The sequence below is a fragment of the Podarcis liolepis genome (assembly GCF_965112155.1).
Source record: "Podarcis liolepis genome assembly, chromosome: 18".
Taxonomy (NCBI): Eukaryota; Metazoa; Chordata; class Lepidosauria; order Squamata; family Lacertidae; genus Podarcis; species Podarcis liolepis.
The window spans coordinates 1,884,967-1,908,856 of NC_139572.1; the positions used below are offsets into that span (position 1 = coordinate 1,884,967).

Below are 23,890 nucleotides of genomic sequence, written 5' to 3' on the forward strand. Positions count from 1 at the left end.
GGCTCAGAGATGGTAGCAGCAGGAACTCCCTACTCTGGAAGATTGGCAGATAAAGATGGTCGAATACACGGAGTTGGCGAAGTCAACGTGTTCTTTCTTTCCCGTTTACTGCTTTATATTGCATTATTTATTTCCCTCCCCCCCAAAAAAGAGTTCCCGTCCACCATTAATCGCGCGGCCAACCGGAAGTCACATTCTTTATTTCCGGTTCACACCCCATTTCTTAGGTCTCCCCAAGTTACAGTGGTGCCTCGCAAGATGAAAATAATCCGTTCTGTGATTCTCTTCGTCTAGCGGTTTTTTCGTCTTGCGAAGCAAGCCCATTGACGGATTAGCGGATTAGCGGCTTTTAGCGGCTTATCTGCTGATCAGATCAGCTGATAAGCGGCTTAGCATCTTAGAAAAAGGGGGGGAAGGGGAAAAAAAACAGCAGGAACTCGCAAGACATTGTCGTCTTGCAAAGCAAGCCCATAGGAAATTCGTTTTGCGAAGCACCTCCAAAACGGAAAACTCTTTCGTCTAGCGAGTTTTCCGTCTTGCGAGGCATTCGTCTTGCGGGGCACCACTGTATTTTCAATTTATATATTCCCCCCCTTTCTTTCACCTTCTCCCTCAGCTGTCTATTTGTCAATTCCTGCTCGTATACTTTCTGATTCCCTTAAAAACAAAATTAAAAAAGAACAAAAGCAAAACAAAGGAGTTTGTTCTGCCCAAATTGGACGCCATCTTGAATCATGGCTAGGAACCAAATCAGTTTTGTTGACACGGACCGGGAGCAGCAATTCCTCCTTGCACAATTAGGATCGTGCATTTGCAGAGTGCAAGACTGCTTGTGCAAAAGTTAACCTGCTGGCACAACACAGAAAACAAACGAACACCCGAACCACAGGCCAGGTTTTCACGAAGGCCGGCTATACAAGAAGCAGCAAAGAGAGGCCTACTCACTCCGGGAAACTTGGATCAGCTCCGTGACACTGAACACCCCGGACGTGACGAAGTTCTCTTGGAAATCTGTCGCGTCTGCGGAAAAAGGGGGAAAGAGAGATTAATTGAGCACAGGGAGCATAACGACCTGGGAGGAATTGAAACGGGGAAACTAGATGCACAAACAAGATGCTTCACTTTCCTTCTTATTAAAAATAAATAAATTGCCAGGATGAAACAGGAGGCATTCCCTGTTTAAAAGAAGCATTCCCTGTTTAGGGGAGGTATTCTCTGTTTAGAAAAGGCATTCCCTGCTTAGAAGAAGCACTCCTTGTTCAGAGGAGGTATTCTCTGTTTAGAAGAAGCACTCCCTGTTTCGAAGAGGTATTCTCTGTTTAGAGGAGGTATTCTCTGTTTAGAGGAGGTATTCTCCATTTAGAAGAGGCACTCCCTGTTTCGAAGAGGTATTCTCTGTTTAGAGGAGGTATTCTCTGTTTAGAGGAGGTATTCTCCATTTAGAAGAGGCACTCCCTGTTTCGAAGAGGTATTCTCTGTTTAAAGGAGGTATTCTCTGTTTAAAGGAGGTATTCTCTGTTTAGAGGAGGTATTCTCTATTTAGAAGAAGCACTCCCTGTTTCGAAGAGGTATTCTCTGTTTAAAGGAGGTATTCTCTGTTTAGAAGAGTTATTATCCTTTTAGAGGAGGTATTCTCTATTTAGAAGAAGCACTGCCTGTTTAGGGGAAGTATTATCTATTTAGAAAAGGCATTCCCTCTTTAGAAGAAGCACTCCTTGTTTAGAGGAGGCATTCTCTGTTTAGGGGAGGTATTCTCTGTTTAGAAGAGGCATCCCTTGTTTAGAGGAGGTATTCTCTATTTAGAGAAGGTATCCTCTGTTTAGAAGAAGCACTCCCTGTTTAGAGGAGGTATTCTCTGTTTAGAGAAGGTAACCTCTGTTTAGAAGAGGCATCCCTTATTTAGAGGAAGCACTCCCTGTTTAGAGGAGGTATTCTCTATTTAGGAGAGGTATTCTCTGTTTAGAAGAGGCACCCCCTGTTTAGAGGTGGTATCCTCTATTTAGAAGAAGCATTCCCTGTTTCGAAGAAGCACTCCCTGTTTCGAAGAGGTATTCTCTGTTTAGAGGAGGTATTCTCTGTTTAAAGGAGGAATTCTCTATTTAAAGGAGGTATCCTCTGTCTAGAAGAAGCACTCCCTGTTTCGAAGAGGTATTCTCTGTTTAGAGGAGGTATCCTCTGTCTAGAAGAAGCACTCCCTGTTTCGAAGAGGTATTCTCTATTTAGAGGAGGTATCCTCTGTCTAGAAGAAGCACTCCCTGTTTCGAAGAAGCACTCCCTGTTTAGAAGACGTATTCTCTGTTTAGAGGAGATAATCTCTGTTTAGGTACTCCCTGTTTAGCAGAGGCATTCCCTCCTGAGAATCAGGGATGCCTCCGTAGCCAGGATGGCCAGGGAGCAAGGATGACGGGAGTTGTAGCATCTAGAGGCCCTCAGATACCCACATACCTGACCTAAGAGGTACCATTTCCTTACTACATGCCAGAGACGGAGGAATGCCTCTGTTTAGAAGAGGAATTCCCTCTTGAGGAAAGAAGAACGCCTTAGAGGAAAAACGGGGAGCATGGGGGTCTCCAGAGCTTGCAGGACTCCAACGCATATCAGCCCCAGCTGACAGCATGGCCAATGGTCAGGAATGATGGGAGTTGTAGTCCATCGGCATGGCGTTCTCCTCCCATCCCTGCTACAGGGACATAAGACGTTTCTCCTCTTCCCACTTTTGTGCGCTGAGTATTCCTTGACTCACCCAACGTGATGATGGGCTTGCTGTCCTCCTGGTCAGAGCCGATTCCCGTCCTGGGGCTACTGCTTTGATCTGAATCTGAAAAGGAAAGATGGAGGCGTGAGCTTTGCGACTGCAAATGGCCCGGGCTAATGATATCTCTGATTACCTCACATCGAAATCCCTTCAGAGATCCGAAAACAGCATTTGGGACTTTTTAGCTTAAAGAAACCGGGATGCGTGTGGTCTAAACCACAGAGCCTAGGGCTTGCCGATCAGAAGGTCACCGGTTCGAATCCCTGCGATGGGGTGAGCTCCCGTTGCTCGGTCCCTGCTCCTGCCAACCTAGCAGTTCGAAAGCACATCAAAGTGCAAGTAGATAAATAGGTACCGCTCCGGCGGGAAGGTAAACGGCGTTTCCTTCTGATCCGCAAGTCCTAGGCTCTGCGGTTTAGCGAGATAAGCTTGGTGTTAAATGCGGACTGAATCAGCTGCCTCCTCGATGGCTGATCATCGACGGGACTCTATATCTGGGGCAGCCGACAGTCCAATCTTTCCACCGACCGAGATGAGAAAGCAACAAGGTGGAAAGGGGAGAGGAGGCCGAGGGAACGCTCCACGAGGGAGGGGGTTCGAAAAAGGGTGAGGGTCTGCCAGCTCTGCAGGGAAGGGGGGATATAACTGGACTCCCGAGCCCCACAATTGTGCCACAGACAAATGTACAGTGGCACCTCGGGTTACATACGCTTCAGGTTACAGACTCCGCTAACCCAGAAATAGTATCTCGGCTTAAGTACTTTGCTTCAGGATGAGAACAGAAATCGGGCTCCGGTGGCGCGGCAGCAGCGGGAGGCCCCATTAGCTAAAGTGGTGCTTCAGGTTAAGAACAGTTTCAGGTTAAGAACGGACCTCCGGAACGAATTAAGTACTCAAGCTGTGGTACCACTGTAGTTCAAGGGAGCCGTGGGCCCAAAAAAGGTTGCAAAACCCTGGGCTTAAATGCTTGGGTGAGACTGCGTTGCAACCGGTTGACTTTCTGCTGCAGTTTGTGTGTGTGCGCGCGCCGGACCGGACCTCCCTCAAAGGGAGAGCCACGGGGACTCTCCGTGCAGAGAGAGGTGGGGAGGAAAAGCTCACCCACTGCAGCAACTCTCCTCTCCTCCCCACACCCGACTCGCCGGCCCCCTCCTCCCTCCTTCATCAGAAACACAGCTCACGCCTCGGCCAGGCTGCAGCCCAGAACTCTCCGTTCCAGGCTTTCCATCTTATCTAAAAATAATCAGGCTCTCCGGGCCGTCAGCAGAGCAGACGCTGAGCTCAGCAATAATGGTTCCTAGTAGCATCCTGGATTAGACAACCGCGCACCCCCCCACTCTGCTCTGCCAGCCCAGGCTCTGCTCTTTCGGCCCCCACCCCCACCCACAGACAGAACGCCCCACATGCAAACCCCTCTTTCTCTACCTCCTGCAGAACGTTCCCTGCTGATCCTTGAAAGTTTTTGGAACCAGGGTCACATAGCCCAGGTAAAACCAGGGATGTTCCTAGGGGACCAGATTTATCGGACCACACCAGCCCCCTACCTTGCAGAAATTCACTATGTGGAATACCGCAGACTTCTTACAGCGGCTAGATTAAATGTCCTTGACTCTGCGATATTGTGGGGAAGGTACAGGGGAGTACCATACGCCCAGAGAACCTGTCATTGTGCCATGGGTGTGGTTGAGTCCACCGAACACATTCTCTTGACTTGCCCTTCTTATGCAGAGCTTAGACAAAAGACCCACCCCTATGCCAATCTAGCTTCCTACCCGGAGAAAACCAGGTTTTACACTTGCTGAATAACGCCACTAGAGCTATACCTTCCTTGGTGGCCAAATTTCTTTTTTTAGCTTTTAAGCGTCGCAAGGCTTTAATTGATTGTATTGACACGGGGCTATCTGTTTAGCCCATTTTAGTGTTGGCTAAGTTCTAAAATCTTCCTGGAGTTTTTAATTGTGTATTGACAAATTTACTTTTTTCTGACTGACGGTTGAATAAAAGGTTAATGATGATGATGGAACCAGGGTCTTTCTTTCCATGGGTGTTATAGATGTGGCCGTGGGGGGGGGGGAGAGGGGGCAGCTGAAACCCTGCTAGATCCTTAAAAATTATTGATGGTACACAATGAATGTTGGTGCTGGAGGAGACTCTTGAGAGTCCCATGGGCTGCAAGAAGATCCAACCTCTCCATTTGGAAGGAAATCAGCCCTGAGTGCTCACTGGAAGGACAGATCCTGAAGCTGAGGCTCCAAGACTTTGGCCACCTTATGAGAAGAGAAGACTCCCTGGAAAAGACCCTGATGTTGGGAAAGATGGAGGGCACAAGGAGAAGGGGACGACAGAGGACGAGATGGTGGGACAGTGTTCTCCAAGCTACCAGCATGAGTTTGACCAAACTGCGGGAGGCAGTGGAAGACAGGAGGGCCTGGCGTGCTCTGGTCCAGGGGGTCATGAAGAGGCGGACACGAGCAAACGACTAAACAACAACACAATGAATTGAGGCGCTCTCCTTTATACAGTGGTACCTTGGTTCTCAAACTTATTCCGTTCAGGAACTTCCGTTCCGAAACCAAAGCGTTCCAAAACCAAGGCGCGCTGCTTTCCCATAGAAAGCAATGCAAAACGGATTAATCCGTTCCGGACTTTTAAAAACAACCCCTAAAACAGCAATTGAACATGGATTTTGCTATCTAGCGAGACCGTCGATCCATAAAACGAAAGCTACAAACAACCTACTGCAGTCGCACAATCAATCTGTCAGTAGCCAAACTGGGTTCTATACAGTCACAAAAACGCAAAATAAATAGCCAAAACAGCCCTCAGCGTAACAAATCAGAGCACGTTCTGATTCCGAAAAAAGTTTGCAAACCAGAACGCTTAATTCCAGGTTTGCCGTGTTCGGGCTACAAGTTGTTTGAGTACCAAGGCATTTGAGAACCAAGGTGGTCGCTTTTAACCATTTGTCCTTGTTTTTAATCTTTTAAAGGTATGTATATAATCACCTTTGAAGTACAGCAGGACCTTGGTTGTCAAACACTGACGTCCTTTTCCATACCCTCCCACATTTCTCCAATAAAAATAGGTAAAGGGACCCCTAACCATTAGGTCCAGTCGTGGCCGACTCTGGGGTTGCGGCGCTCATCTCGCTTTACTGGCCGAGGGAGCCGGCGTACAGCTTCTGGGTCATGTGGCCAGCAGGACTAAGCCGCTTCTGGCGAACCAGAGCAGTGCACAGAAACGCCGTTTACCTTCCCACCAGAGCGGTACCTATTTATCTACTTGCACTTGGGACGTGCTTTCGAACTGCTAGGTTGGCAGGAGCAGGGACCGAGCAACGGGAGCTCACCCCGTCATTGCGGGGATTCGAACCACCGACCTTCCGATCGGCAAGCCCTAGGCTCTGTGGTTTAACCCACAGCGCCACCCGCGTCCCTCCAATGAAAATAGGGGTGCCCTATTCCAACATCATCATCCTTTTCTTATTTATACGCCCCTTCTCTGACGGTGTTGCCCCAGCCACTCTGGGCAGCTTCCAACATATATAAAAACATAATAAAACATCAAACTTCAAAAAGCCCTTCCCTCTACAGGGCTGCCTTCAGAGGTCTCCTTGGGGTTCTATATTTACTTATTTCCTCTTTTTAAAAAATAATTTATTAGTTGAATATAAGAAAAATAACTCCACACCCTCAAACATTAGACCGATTAAAATAGGGGCGGCCTAAGGGACACTCCGGGGTCAGATCAGAAACCGGGACGGCTTCAGTAAATCCGGGGCTGTCCCTGAAAAATAGGGACGCTTGGAGGGTTCGCCTATTGCTTCTGCGTGAGTTTCTGTTCCGAGCGGGCCTCCCGATTGCAGGATCGGGGACTCGTGCAGAGACACGGCGGGCGTACCTAATTCAAATCTCAGAGTCTTTCAGCAGCAACCATCTTTCATGAAATATGAATGCAAACGTCGGAGGGCGTGCGTGTGTATCGAAATTACCAGTGGGACATTTTGGGGGTCGGATCGGAAACCAGGACAACTTCTGCGAATCCTGGGCTGTCCCTGAAAAATAGGGACACTTGGTAAGGTAAAGGTACCCTTGCCCGTACGGGCCAGTCGTGTCTGACTCTAGGGGTCTGCGCTCATCTCACTTAAGAGGCTGGGAGCCAGCGCTGTCCGGAGACACTTCCGGGTCACGTGGCCAGCGTGACGAAGCTGCTCTGGCGAGCCGGCACCAGCGCAGCGCACGGAAACGCCGTTTACCTTCCCACTAGAAAGCGGTACCTATTTATCTACTTGCACTTAGGGGTGCTTTCGAACTGCTAGGTGGGCAGGAGCTGGGACCGAAAGACGGGAGCTCACCCCACCGCGGGGATTCGAACCGCCGACCATACGATCGGCAAGTCCTAGGCACTGAGGTTTTACCCACAGCGCCACCCGCGTCCCTTCAGGGACACGTGGAGGGTTTGCCTATTGCCTCTGCATGAGTTTCTGTTCTGAGCGGGCCTCCCGATTGCAAGATCGGGGACTCGTGCAGAGACACAGCGGGCATACCCAATTCAAATCTCAGAGTCTTTCAGCAGCAGCCATCTTTCTTGAAATATGAATGCAAACGTCGGAGGGCGTGCGTGTGTATCCAAATCTACTAGCGGGACATTTCAGGGGTCGGATCGGAAACGGGGACGGCTTCTGCGAATCCTGGGCTGTCCCTGGGTAACAGGGCCTGATTCCCATTTCTTTTCTGTTTTTAAAACGGCGCTCACCTGCACAGAGTGGCGCAACTGCCAGGCAGACTCGAGAGCAGCTGTGGTTAATAAAACACGGAGGCCGTGCCCAGCCAGGTACCATGAGCCAAAAAAGACGACGACAAGGGGAGGAATAACCCGTCCAGGAGGGTTGCCAACGATGGCGGCTGTCCGAACTCTCCCTTCAAAATCCTGGCCCCCTGTTTTCATCTGCTGAGCTCGCTCCCGGCTTCAGGAACTGGGCCGGCGCCAGAGCGGCCTGCCAAAAATATTTCTCCTCCCCGTATCTCTTTCCATCTCTCTCTCTCCCTGATCTGCAGGCGTGCTCGCTTTTGGGCTCCCAAAATCCACAGGCCTCCCTCGGCGTCCCGTTTCGCAGGCTCCCCGTCCGGATCCGTCCCGCAGTTGTACGGAAAGGGTTACCGGTGAGGACCCGAGAGCGTCCCATTCAGGGTGCAGTTTTGCACCTGCACCTTCGGTTCGTCCCTATCACAAAATGCCACCCCCCCAAAAAAAATAAAATTTATTTTGGAAACATGTAGCATGCTTTTCCTTGGCTGGAAATTATGGGGTGGTCGTCCCATTCCCCTCCATTTTGTTTGTGTGCAGACACGGTGTTGGAGTGTGTTTGCAAAATTTGTGCCGGGGGGCGATTCGAAAGCAAAATGGGGTGTGTTTACACACCTCCCCAACACGTGGCGAGTGTCGGCAGCCAGGGGGAGGCCATTTTGTAGCCTCCCCCTTCCCTGCCGGCCCACGACGCCCCACCCACCCCACCAACGGCCATTTTGTGCCGAGTTCAAAACCTCGGAGATGGGGAGGAACAGCAGGAGGATGGGGCGGCGGGGGGGAGGAGAACGGACCACGTGGAAAGCAGGGAAAGGAACCCCCCCTCCCAATTTGCCTTTGCCCCTCCGCCACAAAAACAAACCTAAAGTTAAAATGTCAAGGTTGCTACACCGCCACGGGAAAACTTACTAAACGCCCCTCAATTGCTGCAGTCGACAAACTCGATTCCCTACTGACTCCAAAGACCCCCGAGAATCTGATGAAATAACCCAAAGTGCTGTTTCTTTTTTAAAAAATATGTGCCAACGTGGGCAAACCACCATACGGAAATCTCTTTTTTTAAAATTTTGTTTTCTTCCCCCTTCCCTCTCTCTTTCCCCTTAGCTCCATATTCTCTCAAAAGGAGAGGGAATCGGATTTTATTTTATTTATTTTAAATCGAGGGAGGGAGAAGAGGGAGGAAACGAGAGAAAGAGAAAGGGGGGTGGAAAAGAGAGAGAGAGAGAGATGAGGCTTCCAACCGAAAAGAACACACAGTTTGCCAGCTGTTTACTTTGGACATGGAATTTTGGCTCTGGCTCTCGCAGCTTATATATATATATATATTTATTTTCCAAAAAAAAAAAAAAAGGTCTCGTTCCAGGCCTCCAGCCTTTTCCCGGACGGTCCTAAATGCCAACCGCTATCTCCCCGCAGCTCCTCCTCTCTCGTGCGCGACGGCGCATGCATGCGCAAAGGCAGCCATTTTGCAAGCAGCAAAAGGACACCCCGCGACCCGCCGCCGTTCCGAAAAGTTCCTTCCCCGCTTGGCAGCCATCTTTTAACAATTTTTTTTTTCCTTTGAGAATTCCTCTCTGTGCAAAGAGGCAGATCGCCTGCCAAGCGAAAGGGAAGGGCGCCAGGCCGTTGGGCTCAGGAATAGGGGAGGGTTGGCTCCGCACTGGTACACAAACACACACACACTCTCTCTCTCTCTCGATATATTTTTCATTTGGGTTCCGGAAAGGAGCCGCTGGCCGGTACCCGTTGGCAAAGAGGCGCGGCCCATCTCTTGGGGAACTAAGCAAGAAAAGGCAGGGAGAGGAAAAGGACAGGAGCTTTTCCCTCCCTCGTCCCATTTGCAAAAGTTTCGGGTTGTTTTTTAAACGCACAATTTTCCGGAAGCTGTTTTTCCCCCTATTATTATTATTAAGTATTTTTTATTAGGGATTTCAACATAATTTATCAAGAATACATCATCTTCATTCCCCCCCTTTCCCCCCTCCCCCTAAAAAGAACATAAAGTCAAGCAATCGATTAAAACACACCTTAAATTCAGAATAAGATCAGATGGTGACCCACGAATTATAACTACAACTCTAGGAGTTGGGAACACCCAGTCAGTTGGGTGGGGTATAAACAGTAAAATTGTTCTTATGGTGATGACTGAATAGGACGTCCCTATTTTTGTCAGAGAAATGTTGAAGGGTATACTCTCAGGCGCTTCCCAGTTCCTGTCCTGCGTTTGTTGGCAGCCCTCCATGGCTTAACCGCTTCCGGAAAACCGGCAAGAGAAACTGATGGATTATGCGGAATTGGTGAAACGGACGCATAAACGGACGCGTCTCCACCCCCATCGTTCTACCCAGACACTGAGGTCCAACTCCAAGGGCCTTCTGGCGGTTCCCTCACTGCGAGAAGCCAAGTTACAGGGAACCAGGCAGAGGGCCTTCTCGGTGGTGGCGCCCTCCCTGTCGAACGCCCTCTCATCAGATGTCAAAAAGAAAAACAACTACCAAACTTTTAGAAGACATCTAAAGGAAGCCCTGTTTCGGGAAGCTTTTAATGTTTGATGTATTATAGTGTTTTAATATTCTTTTGGAAGCCACCCAGAGTGGCTGGGGAAGCCCAGCCAGATGGGCGGGGTATAAATAATAAATTATTATTATTATTATTATTATTACATGACAAGGATAACTGTGACGTTAAAAAAGAATGGGAACCTTTCACAAAGTGCTTAAAGGAACAACAAAGTGAACTGGACTCCTGGGCAGGTTTTGAGCAAACACTCACAAACTCTTTATTGGTAATATAGGTAAAAGTAAAGGGACCCCTGACCGTTAGGTCCTGTCATGACCGACTCTGGGGTTGTGGCGCTCATCTCGCTTTACTAGCCGAGGGAGCCGGCGTACAGCTTCCAGGTCATGTGGCCAGCAGGACTAAGCCGCTTCTGGCGAACCAGAGCAGCGCACGGAAACGCCGTTTACCTTCCCGCCGGAGTGGTACCTATTGATCTACTTGCACTTTGACGTGCTTTCGAACTGCTAGGTGGGCAGAAGCAGGGACTGAGCAACGGGAGCTCACCCCGTCACAGGGATTCGAACCGCCGACCTTCCGATCAGCAAGCCCAAGAGGCTCCGCTGTTTAGACCGCAGCGCCACCCGCGTTGGGGTTATCATAAAAGATGCGGGAGGAAATGATGAACAACGGGACCCGCAAAGGGCAGGAGGGAAGTCCAGGAAATTCTCTGGAATATTGTTTTTATGTTGGAAAATTCTAACCTGAAAAACCAAATAAATTATTTCTTTTTTTAAAAAAATGGATCGATACAGCAAGGCTCTCCTTAGCAGTTTGTTTCGGACCGTGCGTGAAACCAAATCCAGCCTCCAGACCAACACGGAAGCCCCTTAACCAGTTTCCAAACTGGTGGGTAGAATCTCTCCCTCGCTGCTTCTTCTTCTTCCTCCAGAGGTACTTCTTCTGAATACCTCCCTCGCTGCCATTCTGAGCTCGCCACCCTGTCTACACCAGTCCGACGCAAATGTTCCATTTATTCATTAAAGGCCCTTTAATCTTCTGATGTCTGCAGCATCGCCATGCCTCCGGCAGGCTCCCTCCTCCCCGGTATACGTTTGAATTCTTCGCCAGCCGGAAGAGCGAATCTGTTGCTATCTGGACCGAGAGACCAAGTGGCTTTACTCGGCACAAACTATTGTTTGGAGGGAGGGTTGGTCCCCAGCGCTAGTTGTACACAGAGCAGATCCGAGAAAATGGAAGGAGTAACTTAAGAGTCTTTGGGGTCTACTCTTGAGGGGTGTTTTAAATCAGAACCAGTGAAGTGAGTGCCTGGAGGCGGTTGGAGGATGGATGGTGGCTAACGGATTGAGGTTGAATCCTGACAAGACAGAAGGACTGTTTTGGGGGGACAGGGGGCGGGCGGGTGTGGGGGACTCCCTGGTCCTGAATGGGGTCACTGTGCCCCCGAAGAACCAGGTGCGCAGCTTGGGAGACATTTTGGACTCACAGCTGTTCATGGAGGTGCAGGTCAATTCTGTGTCCAGGACAGCTCCATCTGGTATGCAGGATGAGACCCTCCCTGCCTGCAGACTGTCTGGACAGAATGGTGCATGCTCTGGTTATCTCCCGCTTGGACTACTGCAATGCGCTCTACGTGGGGCTACCTTTGAAGGTGACCCAGAAACTGCAACTAATCCAGAATGCGGCAGCCAGACTGGGGACTGGGAGCGGCCGCCGAGACCATATAACACCGGTCCTGAAAGACCTACATTGGCTACCAGTAGTTTCAGAGCACAATTCAAAGTGTTGGTGCTGACCTTGAAAGCCCTAAATGGCCCAGTATCCCTGAAGGAGCGCCTCCACCCCCATCGTCCACCCCGGACACCGGGGTCCATCTCCTGAGGGCCTTCTGGCAGTTCCCTCCCTGTGAGAAGCGAGGTTACAGGGAACCAGGCAGAGGGCCTTCTTGGCGGTGGCGCCCTTCCTGTGGAACGCCCTCCCATCAGATGTCAAGTAAATAAACAACTATCTGATGTTTAGAAGACATCTTAAGGTAGCCCTGTTTAGGGAAGCTTTTAATGTTTGACGTTTTTCCGTGTTTTTAATATTCAGTTGGGAGCTGCCCAGAGTGGCTGGGGAAACCCAGCCAGATGGGTGGGGTATAAATGAATTATTATTATTATTATTATTATTATTATTATTATTATTATTATTATACTGACCTGTGCCTCCATGGACAGCTGTAGGTCCAAAATGACCCCCAGTCTGCACACCTGGTCCTTCGGGGGCACAGTCACCCCACCCGAAGGCACACTACATTGTCTCTTGAGACAGACAGGTGTCTCAACCCTGAGTACGATCTTGTTGGTCGCAAGACTCTACTGTGTTATAGAGCATCCATTCGTTATCTTCCACCATCACCCTCTTTATTCTTCCTTCCTCCTCCTCCTTCCTTCCAGCGCTCACCATTTCCTTCCTATTTTCTAGATCCCCCCCCCCCCGCCCCTATTACAATTTCAAAGATCCCTTTGATCAAATCCCGAATCCCAGCTGCTGGGAACCGCAGGAGGGGAGAGCTGCTCTTGAGTTCGAATTCTGCTCTCGGGGGTTTTCGCAGGCACCCGGTTGCCCCGCTGCGAGGCGCTGGGCTGGAGAGGCCTCTTCTTAGCTCCTTTTGACAATCAATATCATTATTTTCTCGGCTGTTGGCCGATGCCCCCGGGTGGCTGGCAAGGAACGGCTTAAACCGGAGCGAGGGAGCCCTCAAAAAGTTCTTTTTGGGTGTGTGTGTGTGTGGAGGCAAGGAGGAAATGGCTGAGCCAAGCAAATCGATAGCTTGTTTTCTTCTTCGGAGGGAGGAGAGGAGCCCAGCCCTGACTCTCATGACCTGGATCGAAGCCATCGATTCAACATCTCATTTGCAACACCAGACACCTAGCTGCATTTCTAAAACCTCAAGCGCTGGGCTGGACTGCGCACGCCCCGGCTGCTGCTGCTGCTGTTTCGAATCCTCGACCTTTGGAAAGCGAGGGCGAAAAAGGGCTTTGTTCCCTCCTCATTGGCCGGACGGGGAAAGGACCTGCGGTTTGGTTGCAAATCAAACGTGAGGACTAGAAACCTCTCAGAGTATTTCGGTGGCGCTGTGAGTTAAACCACAGCTGGCAGCTCCCTCGGCCAGTAAAGCGAGATGAGCGCCGCAACCCGAGAGTTGGCCACGACGGGACCTAATGGTCAGGGGTCCCTTTACCTTTAAGGCCAATTTTTAAAAATGTAGTATAAACACCAACAATTGGGAAACACTGGCCTGCGAGCGCTCCAGTTGGAGAACAGCCTTTCCCAAAGGTGTCCTGGGCTTTGGAGACACTCGAACTAAGGACACAAGGGAGAAACATGCTAAGAGGAAGGCACGCTTGGCAAATCCACACCAGGATCAACTCCGGCCCGGAAACCTATGTCCCCATTGTGGAAGGACGTGTGGATCCAGAATTGGCCTCCACAGTCGCATACGGACTCACTGCTAAAACTGTGTTTATGGAAGACGATCTTACTCGGCTACGAGGGATTGCCAAAGAAGAACTCCCAGCAACCTTGGCCATTGGGCTGGCAACATCTGGAGGGGCGCAGAGGATCCCCCAACATTTGGTATGGCAGCTGTCAAGCGCCTCAAAACAGTGGCCGCAGACTGGATGGACATTGGGTTTTTGAGTCGGGGGGAAATTTCCGGCTTGAGTAACTCCTGTCTTCTTCAACCCTAACATTCTTGCTTGCTTTCCTTCTCTTCCTCCTCTTTCCCTTTTTGCTTTCTCTTCCCCCCCCTCTCCACCGGGAGGGGGCCCTCCCCCAGCTAGCTGCCTCTGATGGGAACTGCGGCCTGTCGTAACCGTAATTGCTCCGGAAAACATCCAAGCCCCAGAGGCCTTTGAAGGAGGAGGCGGCGAATCTGCAGAACATACGGCTACCGGCGGGTAGCCACAATGGCTGTGTCCCCCCTGTCCCTCCCGCCGCCGCCTTCACTGCCAGAGGCCGTTGAATGCCTATTTCTGCAAAACCGCAAGAGGGGAGAGTTGTTCTCAGGTCAGAACATGGAGCAAACATGTTTCCTCCTCCGGTGGAGGGTAGGACTCGAACCCACGACTTCAAGCGACAAGTAAGGAGCTTCCGACTCAGGAAGGACTTTCTGACAGGGAGAGCTGGTGGATGGTGGTGAAGTCTCCATACTTGGAGGTTTTTAACCAGAGGTTGGAGGGCCAACTGTCGGAGGTGCTTTGGCCAAGATTCCCGCATTGCGTGGGGTTGGCCTAGATGCCTCTGGGGGTCCCTTCGAACTCTTAAGATTCTACAATGCTACGAAAGAAAGGAAAACACCATATAAATTCTAAGGCTGGTTGCCCCGCCAGTCATAACGCTGTAAACGAGCGAGGTCCCAACCGAAGAATGATGGCAAATTGAGCTGATGGAATATATGCAGCTTGCTTTAAGAGGCATTGTGGGAATTGAAGAGACTAATAATAATAATAATTTATACCATGCCCATCTGGCTGGGTTTCCCCAGCCACTCTGGGCGGCTCCCAACAGAATATTAAAAATAGAATCAAACGCTTCCCTAAACTTGGCTGCCTTCAGATGCCTTCCAAAAGTCAGATAGTTGTTTATTTCCTTGACATCTGATGGGAGGGTGCCACCACCGAGAAGGCCCTCTGCCTGGTTCCCTGTAACCTCGCTTCTCGCAGGGAGGGAACCGCATGAAGGCCCTCGGAGCTGGACCCTGGTGTCCGGGCTGGACGATGGGGGTGGAGACGATCCTTCAGGTATATGAAAATAACAACAATAATAATCATTTATTATTTATACCTCGCCCATCTGGCTGGGTTTCCCCAGCCACTCTGGGCGGCTTCCAGCACAATATTAAAATAAAGTAATGCATCAAACATTAAAAACTTCCCTAAAAAGAACGAGGGAGCTAGAGAATCAGGGATCCCTGGAGGGATTAAAGGTAAAGGGACCCCTGACCATTAGGTCCAGTCGTGACCGACTCTGGGGTTGCGGCGCTCATCTCGCTTTATTGGCCGAGGGAGCCGGCGTACAGCTTCCGGGTCATGTGGCCAGCAGGACTAAGCCGCTTCTGGTGAACCAGAGCAGTGCACGGAAACGCTGTTTACCTTCCCGCCAGAGCGGTACCTATTCATCTACTTGCACTTTGACGTGCTTTCGAACTGCTAGGTTGGCAGGAGCAGGGACCGAGCAACGGGAGCTCACCCCATGGCGGGGATTCGAACCGCCGACCTTCTGATCGGCAAGCCCTAGGCTCTGTGGTTTAACCCACAGCACCACCCGCACCCCAAATTTCCCTTGAGACAGTCTTGAAACCTCTTTTGTTGACCACTGTCATTACGCTTTCCATTTTTAAGTCCAGAATAGAGTAGTTGCTTTGGAAGACGATCATCAGGCATCCGCACAACACGACCAGTCCAATGAAGTTGATGTTGAAGAATCATCGCTTTGACACTGGAGATCTTTGCTTCTTCCAGTACACTGGCATTAGTTCCCAAGTGATGGGTAACATTTTTCGGAGACGCCGTTGATGGAATCTTTCGAGGAGTTGGCGTTTATAAGTGTAGCCCAGGAGGGACACAATTTTCCCCATCTGTGCCCCTTAGGAAGCCTCTGTTGTCCAGGTTGCCCATTTTACAGGTGAGCACCACTGAGGCGCGGGGGTAATTGCGACCCTCCCAAACTTAATGCCCCTTCTCACCAGCAGCTGTGAGGTTTGGGCTCCCAAATGTCCACAGGATGCAAAATATGCGTGCCGTAAGTCGACGCTTTACGAATTTTCAGGGGGATTTCTTTTTACAATTTTTGTTAAAAGATTCGCAGACTGAATATGCATATTTTTTTTGAAAATTCGGCTGAGATAAGAGAGTAAGGCTCTTAATCTCAGAGCTGTGATTCCGAACCCCACATTGGGCTAAAGATTCCTATATTGAGCGGGGGTGTCGGAATAGATAATAGATACCCACGTGGTCCCTTCGAACTCTCCTATTAAAAGAGAGATAGAAAGAAGAAATGGATATCACCGCTGCAGAAATCTGGGGGACGGAGTTTAAGACTGGGAAAAAGTGTTTCCGCCCATTGTACTTTTCTCCGATTTTGTCGAACTTGTATCACAAGAAAATCTTTAATATTTTTTTTAAAAAAAGATTGAAAAAGTGAAGACACAGAACTCACAACGGCAGTCCATCCCCGTTTCTGAAGAAGCATGCCTGAGTGTGCTCTTTAGGAAGAACCAGACAGCGAGTCTGAAGTCTGCAAACTTTTTAACAATGCGTCCAACACGCCCAACAGGAGAGGCGTTGCAAAACACCCACACCCCGGGCTGCTGGAAATTAAGATTTTTCCTCCCCCCCCCCTTCCTTCGTTTGAGCGGAAGTTCAGGCATTAAAATACGAGGGTGCAAGATTGTGGGCTGCAGCAATTCAAACGGCACTGTTGTGTGTGCGTAGAAATCAAATACATGTGTGTGCATGTGTTTAAATGTATATATAAAATTGGAACAGCCCCCCCTTTTTTGCAGAAGCACAACCCTCTCCCTCTGCAAAAAAAATAACCCCCCACAATACACATTTCTCAGGACCACAGAGTCTGAGTTTCAGCGCACACAGAGAACACAACAGCCCTTTATATAAAACCCGGAAGATCCCTGATTGTATAATCGCCTCCGCCGCTTATATAATCGCCAGGGTGAAACAATTTGTTCCTGCTGCAAATCCTGGCTGAATCTGCCAGAGTTGGTCTGGCCGATGGAGCCTGAAGCTTTGGGGGGGTGGTGGAGGGGGAGAGAGCGAGAGGAAGGGCAGCGTCAAGGCGGTTGCCAACTTACCCCCCTTGCCTTTGCTCCTGCGCCTTAACAGCGGCTGCAATAACTTAGGGTTAGCATTTCCACACACACCCCAGTGGTGCTGGGGGGTGCCAGCGTTTTAGGAAATACTCGTGAGCCCCCAAAAGGCATGTTTGCAAAGGAGGCTGCCCAGCACAACTCTGTAGAAGCTGGTGTTTGCCTCCTTTTCGGAGTGTGGGGCCGATTTTGCGGTTCCTAATGTGTGCCCTGGGAGAAAAGCAATGACAAACCTAGACAGCATCTTAAAAAGCAGAGACATCACCTTGCCAACAAAGTTCCGTATAGTTCAAGCTATGGTTTTCCCAGTAGTGATGTATGGAAGTGAGAGCTGGACCATCAAGAAGGCTGATGGCCGAAGAATGGATGCTTTTGAATTCTGGTGCTGGAGGAGACTCTTGAGAGTCCCATGGACTGCAGGAAGATCCAACCTCTCCATTCTGAAGGAAATCAGCCCTGAGTGCTCACTGGAAGGACAGATCCTGAAGCTGAGGCTCCAAGACTTTGGCCACCTCAGGAGAAGAGAAGACTCCCTGGAAAAGACCCTGATGTTGGGAAAGATGGAGGGCAGAAGGAGAAGGGGACGACAGAGGACGAGATGGTGGGACAGTGTTCTTGAAGCTGCCAACATGAGTTTGACCAAACTGTGGGAGGCAGTGGAAGACAGGAGGGCCTGGCGTGCTCTGGTCCAGGGGGTCACGAAGAGGCGGACACAACTAAACGACTAAACAACAACAATGTGTGCCCCCTTGCATTTGATTAAATACTTTTTTGCGGGCCGCAAAAAAAGAGAGAAGCCCATAGAGGAGGGTGCCTAGCGCATCTCTGTATTATATGTCACTTTTCCCGCTGATTCTGTGTTGGGGAGGGGAGGTGCTTTTGCATGAGGTTCCTCCATGTGGTCTGTTTTTCCGACGTAAAGGTAAAAACAGAATGAACTCCGTCTCAGCGGTGGTTCCCGTTGCATCTCTGCAGGAGTTGCAAGTTAATTCTGTGTCCAGGGCAGCTCCATCTGGTACACAGGATGAGACCCTCCCTGCCTGCACACTGTCTCGCCAGAGTGGTGCATGCTCTGGTTATCTCCCGCTTGGACTACTGCAATGCGCTCTACGTGGGGCTGCCTTGGAAGGTGACCCAGAAACTGCAACTAATCCAGAATGTGGCAGCTAGACTGGGGACTGGGAGTGGAGACCATATAACACCGGTCCTGAAACACCTACATTGGCTCCCAGGACGTTTCCGAGCACAATTCAAAGTGTCGGTGCTGACCTTGAAAGCCCTAAACAGCCCAGTATCCCTGAAGGAGCGTCTCCACCCCCATCGTCCAGCCTGGACACTGAGGTCCAGCGCCGAGGGCCTTCTGGCGGTTCCCTCCTTGCAAGAAGTGAGGTTTCAGGGAACCAGGCAGAGGGCCTTCTTGGTGGTGGCACCCTCCCTGTAGAACGCCCTCCCTTCAAGTAAATGCCCTGGTTTTTGAACGATTTTCAGAAGCCAAACAACTTCCAAGCCTCCTATTTCATTTTTTCACCACTGACTTTTCAGCCAGCCCATTGATCCTTGGTTTTCGAACTTTTCAAACTTCTGGAACGGATTAAATATAATAATAATAATAATAATAATAATAATAATAATAATAATAATAATTTGTTATTTATACCCCGCCCATCTGGCTGGGCTTCCCCAGCCACTCTGGGCGGCTTCCAAAAAAATATCAAAATACTGTAATACATCAAACATTAAAAGCTTCCCTAAACAGGGCTGCCTTCAGATGTCTTCTAAAAGTCTGGTCGTTCTTTTTCTCTTTGACACCTGATGGGAGGGCGTTCCACAGACAAGAGGTGGCCAGGCGAGGTCCCTGCGCCTTTAAACCCCGAATGTGCCTTGCGTCTCGGCCCCGCCTTGTCCTCGCCTGACCCCTGCCGAAGGCAAACCCCAGCCCATTCCCTGGGCGGGTCTGACCCACATTCCTGGCCAGGGCGAGGAGGAATGGAAAAGCAGAGAGAGGAGGAGCCGAATTTCCCCCCTTTTTCCTTTCCTCCCCCAGAGCCGGTTTAGAATTTCACCCTTTGCTCCAAAGACTCACAGAAGGCATTTTTTAAAAAATTATGCGAACCCCACCTTTTAAAAACCCCTACGGTATTGTATACATTTCCCATAGATTTCAGAGGAGGCACCCAGAGGTCATCCAGCCCAACCCGCTGCAAAGCGCAGGAATATTCCCCCCCCTCCTTTGCCGCAAGTCGCTTCAAGACCTTTGAGTGACGAGCCACGATAAGTTTAATAAATAATAATAATAATAATTTTTATTTATACCCCGCCCTCCCCAGCCAGAGCTGGGCTCAGGGTGGATAACACCAGTAAAATTACAATTAAAAACATAATATTGCGGGGGGACGGACCAATTTAAAATACAGGTTAAAAACACAGTTTAAAATGCAGGCTCGTTTTAATAATAACCCCCAAATGGCATCTCTGGGTACTGTTGAGGTCGCCCCCCGCCTGAAACCCTAGCCATGCAATTCTTAATCACAGGGCCACGGGTTTGAATCCCGACGTTGGGCAAAAGATTCTTTCATTGCAGGGGGTTGGAATGGATGAAGTCCCTTTCCACTTCTCCAATTCTGGGACCCTATTCATCTGCTTCAAGTTAAATCGGCCCTTTATTCAGAACCGTGTTGTTGTTTTTTAAGGAGAAGCCACAGGTCAGAACAGAAAGCCCTGGGACCAATCAATCAGTCAGTCAGTCAGTCAATCAATCAATCAATCAATCAATCAATCAGGGATTCTTTCATCATACGGGGTTCGACTAGATGTCCTTTGAAGGCCCCTCACAACTCTGCCATCACGTGATTCCAATTCTGCCATCCTATCCTCCAGTTGGTGACAGCAGCCACAAAAGACGCCTGCTTCTTGGGAGAAAAGCAATGACAAACCTAGACAGCATCTTAAAAAGTAGAGACATCACCTTGCCAACAAAGGTCTGTATAGTTGAAGCCAGGGTTTCCCCAGTAGTGATGTATGGAAGTGAGAGCTGGACCATCAAGAAGGCTGATCGCCGGAGAATGGATGCTTTTGAATTCTGGTGCTGGAGGAGACTCTGGAGAGTCCCATGGACTGCAAGAAGATCCAACCTCTCCATTCGGAAGGAAATCAGCCCTGAGTGCTCACTGGAAGGACAGATCCTGAAGCTGAGGCTCCAAGACTTTGGCCACCTCATGAGAAGAGAAGACTCCCTGGAAAAGACCCTGATGTTGGGAGAGATGGAGGGCGCAAGGAGAAGGGGATGACAGAGGACGAGATGGTGGGACAGTGTTCTCGAAGCTACCAGCATGAGTTTGACCAAACTGCGGGAGGCAGTGGAAGACAGGAGGGCCTGGCGTGCTCTGGTCCAGGGTGTCACGAAGAGACGGACACGACTAAACGACAACAACAACAAATTCTCCAGCCGGCCAAGAGATTTTAGCAAGGCCAGGGGTGATTCCCCTCTCCATCCATTTTAGCGCCTTGTGGCAGAGAGTTCCGTAGGTCAACCCGGCATCACCAACAGCACACTGAGTCAAAGAGGGAGTTGCCCTGAATCTACCACCTATGGTTTTTATCCTTACGGCATTTTACCTATGCCAGCGTCTTACGTTCTCAACGACGCCCCACTAAACTAAGACACGTCTGGGTCTTGCAATCTGCGCCCATTCAAAAGGAGTGGGGTCCCTCTCCCATCACAAACAAACAAAACCCACCCTCCACAATGGGGTGGGGGGCACAGCCCCCACAGCCATTGTTTTCTGCTTCGCCAGTTGGCTGATGCCAGCATTGCCCAGCCGCCATCTGGAGAAAACTTGATTTTTTTTTCCAGGACAGAGACAAGAGAGGGGCTCTTTTCCCAGCCACTCCGGGGTTGGCTTTGGGGGGGGGGGTGAGCGTCGCCTCACCACCTGCCGCCCATCTGCCCAAGGCTGGCACTGCCATCTGCGCGGCCTCATCTGTGGGGTGCCAAGACCAACAGCTGCTGTCGGGTTTTCCCTGATGGGCACCGGTGCCAAGACTCTGGGGCCTCTCCAAAACGGCGGCCTGCGTCGGAGAGAGTGGTGTCGAATGGTGCCAGCCGTGGGCATCAGGTTCCCTTTTGGGTGGGGCGGGGGGTCTTCTAGCATGCCAAGAGAGGGAGGGAATTAAAGCAGGCACACACACACACACACACACACACACACACACACACACACAAACATATATACAGAGAGGAGAGGTCTTTGTCCTGGGGCCACGCGAATTAAACCGCGCGCCGTTAATTGTGCAATTAGGGAGACGAAAACGGCCGCTTATTTATCAAAAGTCTTTCCAGAGAGGGGAATTGAGAGATAGCAGCTGCCCCAATATCTGTCTATCTCTCCGGCTGCCCGCCGTATTGTTTTCAGGACGGATAAAAGAAAATGTCCGGCTTTGAACTACGGTGACCAGACTGAGGATGGGGGGAAATTCCTGGAGGTGGAAAGGATTATCGAGCCACAAGGGCTAGGCTCTACATGGTCAGAGGAATTAAACATCTCTGAAGACCAGTTTCTGGAAAATGCAGAAGAGGAGAGTGGCTTTGTTTCTCGAACCTTTCTTATGGGCAACTGGTCGGCCGCGGTGAGAACAGGAAACTGGGTTGCATACCCTCCAACGTTTCTCCCCTGAAAAGAGGGACGCCCTATTCCATCCCCTCCAACGTTTCTCCCTTGAAAATAGGGACGTCCTATTCCATCCCCTCCAACGTTTCTCCCTTGAAAATAGGGACGTCCTATTCCATCCCCTCCAATGTTTCTCCTGTGAAAATAGGGGTGTCCTTTTCCATCCCCTCCAACGTTTCTCCCTAGAAAATAGGGACGTCCTATTCCATCACCATCATCATTTTAATATTTATACCCCACCCATCTGACTGGGTTTCCCCAGCCACTCTGGGCGGCTTCCAACAGAATATATAAAAACATTAAACATCAAAAGAACTTCTCTATCCGGGGCTGCCTTCAGATGTCTTCTAAAGGTTGTATCGTTACTTATCTCCATGGCTCAGGGGTCGCATAACTCCATTTCTCCAATGAAAATAGGGACGTCCTATTCCATCTCCTCCAACGTTTCTCCCCTGAAAATAGAGACGTCCTATTCCATCCCCTCCAACGTTTCTCCCCTGAAAATAGGGACGTCCTATTCCATCCCCTCCAACGTTTCTCCCGTGAAAACAGGGACATCCTATTCCATCTCCTCCAACGTTTCTCCCCTGAAAATAGGGACATCCTATTCCATCCCCTCCAACGTTTCTCCCCAGAAAATAGGGACGTCCTATTCCATCCCCTCCAACGTTTCTCCCATGATAATAGAAACCGATTCTCTGCTACCAAAGACACAGAAGAGCACCCGTCATTTGGATCGAGGCCCAAAAACCCATCCGGCACTTAGAGCGTTTAAAAGCCTTCTATAAAATATTTAAGTCCGCAGAAGCACCGCTTCCATCTTTGAGCGGCGGCAAGCCGGTCTCGTTGCAGAATTTCGGGAGCAGCAATCTGTAGATTTCTTTACTACCCAGGAAAAGAACAACCACTCTACTGACTCTTCAGTTGCGATTCCTTCATTGCAACCGTACAATTCTATGATTCTTAGGTTTAGGGTTTTCTGGACTACAGTTCCCATGATCCCTGGTCCCGCTCGCTAGGCATGATGGGAGTTGTAGTGCAGAAACAGCTGGAGAACCAAGTTTCGGAAACATTGCTTTAAGAGGCATGGTGGGAATGAAAGAGAATATATACATATGTATGAAAAAGAACGAGGGAGAAAAGGAATCAGGGGCGATTCCGTCCAAAGGTCAGAAAGGATTTAAGAATAGCACTGGAAAATGATCCATAATGAACTGAAAAAGTGGTTTAAAAATACTTTCCCCCCAAAATCCAGAGTCCTTTCTGTTGGGGATAATTCATACGGAAATTCCCAGGTGTCAGAAAAGGCTATTCATGTATGCTGCTACTGCGGCCCGTGTTTTGTTAACCCAAAAATGGAAAACGACCGAGGTCCCAACCAAAGAGGAATGGCAATTTGAGCTGATGGAATATACGCAGCTTGCAGACTTAACATATAGAATAAGAGAACAAGAAGAATATATGTTTAAAAAAGACTGGAAAACGTTTATTGAATATATGGGTGAAAATTGTGTATATTTGAAAACTGGGGCAGCATTAAGATAAACTCAGCAGTGCAAATAAGTTTCGATGGCTGCAATAACGGAAAACCGATTGGCATGGCTTTTGCAAAATATGCAGGGATTTCTGATATGCAAAATGAAGAAGAGAAGCCACTGATGTCTGAAGGATGTAAAGCGAGTGCTTTAAATTGCCAAACAGAAAATTAAATAAAATTTACATATAAAAATAAGAATGCCAGTGTGGCTGAATGGGCCAATTGCTGTAAGAAAACTGGCTGCCGGATGATTTAATGGGCTGTGGTGTTGGGATAGAGGAGGGGTGCAGAGTGAGACATGGAGATGACACAACTTTGATGGCAGAAAGTGAGGAGGAATTAAAGAACCTTTTAATGAGGGTGAAAGAGGAGAGTGCAAAATATGGTCTGAAGCTCAACATCAAAAAACCGAAGATCATGGCCACTGGTCCCATCACCTCCTGGCTAATAGAAGGGGAAGAAATGGATGCAGTGAGAGATTTTACTTTCTTGGGCTCCATGATCAAGGAAGATGGTGACAGCAGCCACGAAATTAAAAGACGCCTGCTTCTTGGGAGAAAAGCAATGACAAACCTAGACAGCATCTTAAAAAGCAGAGACATCACCTTGCCAACAAAGGTCCATATAGTTAAAGCTATGGTTTTCCCAGTAGTGATGTATGGAAGTGAGAGCTGGACCATAAAGAAGGCTGATCGCCGAAGAATGGATGCTTTTGAATTCTGGTGCTGGAGGAGACT

The 23,890-nt window shown here is 49.5% G+C and overlaps 1 protein-coding gene across 6 annotated transcripts in view; it reads right to left on the minus strand.

The window, feature by feature from the left end:
- The window catches only part of NFIC (nuclear factor I C), a 107,080-nt gene that overhangs the window by 33,849 nt on the left and 49,341 nt on the right, over window positions 1-23,890 (minus strand). For all 6 annotated transcript variants that reach the window (XR_014521003.1, XM_083483929.1, XM_083483931.1 and 3 more), the window contains exons 3-4: window positions 2,744-2,818; window positions 946-1,020 (exon numbers count right to left, since the gene is read on the minus strand). Coding sequence is in view for 5 of the 6 variants with exons in the window: in XM_083483929.1 (XP_083340055.1) it covers window positions 946-1,020; window positions 2,744-2,818 (150 nt within the window). In the remaining variant the exon portion in view is untranslated. The remainder of the gene's footprint in view (window positions 1-945; window positions 1,021-2,743; window positions 2,819-23,890) is intronic.